Source organism: Theropithecus gelada, chromosome 1, assembly GCF_003255815.1.
Source record: "Theropithecus gelada isolate Dixy chromosome 1, Tgel_1.0, whole genome shotgun sequence".
NCBI lineage: Eukaryota > Metazoa > Chordata > Mammalia > Primates > Cercopithecidae > Theropithecus > Theropithecus gelada.
This window is the reverse complement of record NC_037668.1, coordinates 207,505,773-207,511,332: the sequence shown is the minus strand read 5'-3', so window position 1 is coordinate 207,511,332 and position 5,560 is coordinate 207,505,773. Positions and strand designations below refer to the sequence as shown.

At 44.6% G+C, this 5,560-nt stretch overlaps 1 protein-coding gene across 1 annotated transcript in view; it reads right to left on the bottom strand.

Annotated features, from left to right (window-relative positions):
• The window catches only part of KCNK1 (potassium two pore domain channel subfamily K member 1), a 54,318-nt gene that overhangs the window by 5,004 nt on the left and 43,754 nt on the right, over window positions 1-5,560 (bottom strand). The window contains exon 2 of the mRNA XM_025364489.1: window positions 469-864. Coding sequence (XP_025220274.1) covers window positions 469-864 — 396 coding nt within the window. The remainder of the gene's footprint in view (window positions 1-468; window positions 865-5,560) is intronic.

Here is a 5,560-nt window from a genome sequence, read left to right as displayed (position 1 = left end):
TTTTTTTTGTTATTTTTTAGTAGAGACGGGGTTTCACCATGTTAGCCAGGATGGTCTCGATCTCCTGACCTCGTGATCCACCCGTCTCGGCCTCCCAAAGTGCTGGGATTACAGGCTTGAGCCACCGCGCCCGGCCGCATAAAGAGTTTTGAAGGAAATCACGAAATGGTTGAGAAGGTGGTAAATTCAGAAAACTTCTCAGTGAGAAGAAAGCAATCAGTGTTTCTATGAATAACTCCTCATTGGGAGGTGAGGTGGAGCTTGGAGTGGCAAAATAGAGACAGAAGCCTGTAATCCCAGCTACTTGGAAGGCTGAGGCAGAGAATTGCTTGAACCTGGGAGGCGGAGGTTGCAGTGAGCCGAGCCGAGATTGCACCACTGTACTCCCAGCCTGGGCGACAGAGTGAGACTCGGGCTCAAAAAACAAAATAGAGACAGAAGGAGCAGCCAGGGAGCCATAATACTCACACGTGATCCCAATCTTGTAGAGCTCTCTGAATTTTTGATTGTAGCCTTCCCCAGGCACATAATCTCCCAGGCCAATGGTGCTCAGGGAAATAAAACAAAAATAAAAGGATTCCAGGAAGTTCCAGTCATCCTCCAGGACTGAGAAGACAGCAGCCGGGATGAAGAAGAAGCAGGACACAGTGACAAACCCAAGGAGCACGGCGTGGACGATGGCCACCACCTGCTTGGAGAAGCCCCAGCGGATGTGGAAGTAGAGGACCGGCCTGCGAGTGACGTGCACGGTGATGCGCTGGACCACAGCCGTCAGGAACAGGAGGGTGAAGGGAATGCCGATGACGGAGTAGATGATGCAGAAGGCCTTACCCCCATCTGACAAGGGCACGGTGTGGCCATAACCTGCAAGGAGAACAAGGTCACCGAGGCGAAGAGGAAGAGACTAAGTAGCAAACACATTTTAAAAAAATATATGCCTACCGTCTGCACTTATTCCCCTCAAACTAAAGAGAAGAGCGAGACTTCAGGTCTGCCACTTTAGAGGCTCTAGCATAATTGTCACGTCCCAGTAAAATTCAACAGTGGTCGCCATAAGTTTGGAAGTCCACCATTCTTTGTAAAATCCAACCAGCAATTCCAATACATCAGGGTCTCTGGTCTTGAATTCACTATCAGGCTCAAACACAAGTTCTGTGTGCTAAGGAACTAAGGCCCACACCATCTTAGACCATCAGGAAAAACTCATCTGAGGCCACCCACGTCACCAGGGCCAGTCTATCCCCTCCACCCCTTCACTTTCCCCAAGGATCCTCATTAGTGTCTAAACCTCAGTCTACACTCACCTCCCAAACAAACTACTCAGAATGTTCTAACAGTAACGACTGACAAATAAAGGCGTGTGAACAGAACCAAGATAATATGAGTCCAGTAAGAGGGTGGAGTAGAATCAATGAAGATAGAGGTATCAAAAAGAGGAAGAAAAATGAAGATTAAAGCACGCCATGTCATAGGATGGAGCACTGGTATACAGCACCCTTGACATGAGTAACTCCATCTTAGAAAAAGACTCCATCTTACATTTCATAGGGCTCTTTGCCAACAGGGACAAGATGTTATGCTTAATAAATAAAGTCTGCATCCAACCAGATAAGGGCAAAAGCAAGCACATTGTGTCACTATCAGTCCTTGCCAGAGGACTCCGTGGCCATAAAAAGAGCAGGACATCAGTAGCTCAAAATGGCCACCTCAACTGACACTGCCTTGCTGTCAATTGTGATTAGCACTTGGCATTTGCTGGGAAGGCTCTGCCCCCACTGAAGACTCTTCGTTGCAAAACCTGTGGACCACTCGCCTGGCCCGACCTTTGTGTCTTTGTTGCTCTCCCAGTCTCCCTGGACTGGTTTGTTAACCCTTCTTCTTGTCCCTTTTCTCTTGATGTTATCTGTTACTTTGTTTGTTGCGAAATGTTTGACCTGTAACACCTATCTATTGATTAAGTATACTATTATGTATGGTTTGCAATACAATTGACTTGTGAGTGGCTTATGTGCCTATGGCTCTGACTACCGAGTAAGCAGGAGGTACTAGGGAAAATTCCCTCCTTGGAATTCCATGCAACTCCCGGCTTTTGTGACTGAAATAGCATCAGTAAAAGTCTGACACTATGGAAAGACACAAACGTGTGTGGACGTGGTTATCTCTGACTCTGTACGGCTCATGAGAATACTTCTTGTCAAATATTTTGCCCAATTATCTGGTTAAATGGCACATTCATAAACTGACACATTTCCCCTACCCCACCCCTTGTCACTTCTGTATTTTCAAAGATATCATAAATTCCACAAACAAACATTGAAAAAAGTACATTAGGGCCAGTGGTTGAAACACGTGTCTGTTTTACTTTCTACCAGGTTGAGGTTATTCCCAAATCAAGCCAATCAGGGGACTCTTCATCCAACCAACACCAACAGAGAATCCAGCTGGGCATGGGGCCTGGTGGCTATTTTTAAAATCTCATGAGCACTTCATCTTAGAAGAACTAACATGTCTGAACAAGTCAATTCAGGAAAAAGCCAGCTAAATATATTTTTTTATGAAATTGGATTCTGAGAAAAATCTACATAGGTGATTATAATTGAAAAGTAGTTTCAAAATCTGATTTGTAAAACACACTCAGCTTAAAAATAAACAGACTCCTCAGTTGCAAATCCACCAAATTCGCTGCCTTACACCTAAGGCTTATACAAGTGTATGTGGGTATTAAAAAGCTTCCTCGATTATTCCCACGTACAGCCTTACCACAGCAGACGCAGGGTTCTTGACCCACTGTCCCAGAAAGTACACAGTTTATGAATGAACTACAGCACAGTCCAGGAATCCTCTGAGATTGTACATCCACTTTCCCATGGAGAGATTCCAGGGCTTCAATTCTCAAAAGGGGTACGCATCCTCAAATGGTTAAGGACCACTCTTGTTCTGAGTGTCGGTTCCTGAATCCATCTGGTCCCTGCACACCCAACTGCTCCTGGAATGCGATGACTAATTTTGGGCATGATATTGAAACAGGGAAGTGGGCAAGTTGGAGAGTGCCTTGAGAATAACATGAAGGATGGTGCCAAATAATGTTCATGCTACACATGGAAGCAGGAGCCTTTGAATGTTTCATTTTGAGAAAAAAATATGTGAAGGAAGAATGAGACTTGTTCTGAGGAAAGCAGCTGATATCACAGAACCACCTGAACTAATGGGAGCTTCGACTTCAGCGAGGCACCAAAGAGGGATGTTCCCATGCTTGCAGAGATCCGGAAATAGAATCTGAAAATGCAACTTTATTTAACCATAAAAAAGCAAACTGGAGGCTGGGCGCGGTGGCTCGTCCCTGTGATCCCAGGACTTTGGGAGGCCAAGGTGGTCGGATCACGAGGTCAGGAGTTCAAGAACAGCTTGGCCAACATGGTGAAACCCTGTCTCTACTAAAAATACAAAAATTAGCCGGGCATGGTGGCGGGTGCCCGTAATTCCAGCTACTTGGGAGCCTGAGGCAGGAGAATCGTTTGAAGCCAAGAGGCGGAGGTTGCAGTGAGCAGAGATGGCGCCAATGCACTCCAGCCTGGGTGACAGAGCAAGACTCTGTCTCAAGGAAAAAAAAAAAAAAAAAGCCAACTCAACTGGAAAGCGTTTCACAAATGTAGTCACCAGCTTGTGACTGAAAGTGCTAGATATTAATAATAGTACTCACACGACCAGAGGGTCAAGCAGAAACTGCAAGAGATGAATTTAGCTTTGGCACTGATTTTGTCGAGAAAACATAAGTTCAGCTGAGTCAGTTGGAATCCACGAAGGCCTTTAAGTCTATGATTTTATTACTTTTTTTGGTAGCCTTTTTATAAATTAGCTTTACTAAAAGTGTAACACACAATCCAAATTTTCCATACCATCTGTTCCAATAAATTACATGATTTAGGTTCTAGTAGAGAAAAAAAAGTAAACAAACTTCTAGCTTAAAAATATTTTAGCTTAGGAATTTTCTCTCAAATTGTGATAGCTCTTTTCATTAGAATGTTAACTAAATCTCATTTACTAAAATGTTATCTTCAAGCAATAAAGATAATCATTATAAGACTCTAAGACCTCTCTCTGCAGTGATGGCATTTTTATGCTAGTACTGTAAAAATATTATATATTCCCACTAAGAGATTAAAAATCATCACCATGCAGATCCTTACTGAAAGTAATTTTCCTCTCCTGATGTGTACATAAATAATTTTTTGGTAATGGAAAGTAAAATTTAAAATTTACATCTCATTTGCATTCCACACACTTAGCGCAGGCCATATTGAGTAAACCACCCTCTGCACCAACTACAACACAGCGCTTCGTTTGCAGTAGACGGCTTAATGCATCTGACGGAAACTTTCAGTCCTATTGAATTTTAATGAAGTGGTGAATAATTTACTCAAGTCCAGTCAATTGAATCTTCAGCTAAACCATGAAGCAAAACTCATATTTTTAAATCTTATAATCATATTTAACTCCATTACAAACCACAAAGAATTTAGCAAAATGTTAATAGACCTGGCTTACTTGGGTTAAATTTTTCTAAGGCTGGTCATCACATAATTTTTGGAACCAAAAGATTGAACATAACAGACTGCTGAAAAAACTGACCTCAAAATTAGTTACAATCCTGAGACAAAGCTCTCACTCACTAATATTCTTGTATTCTAGCCTCCTACTCCACAACTGCTGGGTTTCCTGTTATGAACTTGCACCTGTGAGGCATGTATGAGTATATGTATAATGGGTGGTTGTAATGATGACAGTCTCCTACTAAATTTGCCTTCCCATCTGGCTACTCTAATTACAACAGCCCCGACACTATGCTGGCTAATACCCAATCAGGGGCTATGCGACACTAGATTTTTCTGGTATTTAAATGCTCTCTAATGAAGGCCAAGACAGAGAACCTTTGTGGGCTCCTATTGAGTACATCGGAGCAAGTCACTGATATGCAGCTTCTTCACATATACCAGATGCTTTTGAGAAAGGTGTACCTTACAACGGCCCCACGTTATGACCCTGAGCCTGTAACAGTATCACTTATTTGCATTATTTAGTAACATATGGAACAATGTATACATTCTCCATTAAGTTAGCTTGATATATGGAAGAAGAAGAAGCAGGAGGAGGAGGAGGGGGAGGAGGAGGGGGAGGAGGGGAAGAGGAGGGGAAGAGGAGGGGAAGAGGAGGGGGAGGAGAAGGAGGGGGGAGGAGGAAGAGGAGGGGGAGGAGGAGGAGGGGAAGAGGAGGAGGGGGAGGAGGGGGAGGGGGAGGAGGAGGAGGCGGGGGAGGAGGAGGAGGGGGAGGAGGAGGCGGGGGAGGAGAGGGAGGAGGGGGAGGAGGGGAAGGAGGTGGAGGAGGAGGAGGTGGGGGAGGAGGGGGAGGAGGGGGAGGAGGGGGAGGAGGGAACAAGGGGAAGAAGGAGAAGAAGGAGAGGAGGAAGAGAAGAGAAGGAGCAGGAGGAGGAAAAGAGAAAGAGGAGGAGGAGGAGGAGAAGGAGGAGGCAGCTGCGCAGCATAAACGTGTAGTGGACCGGAGG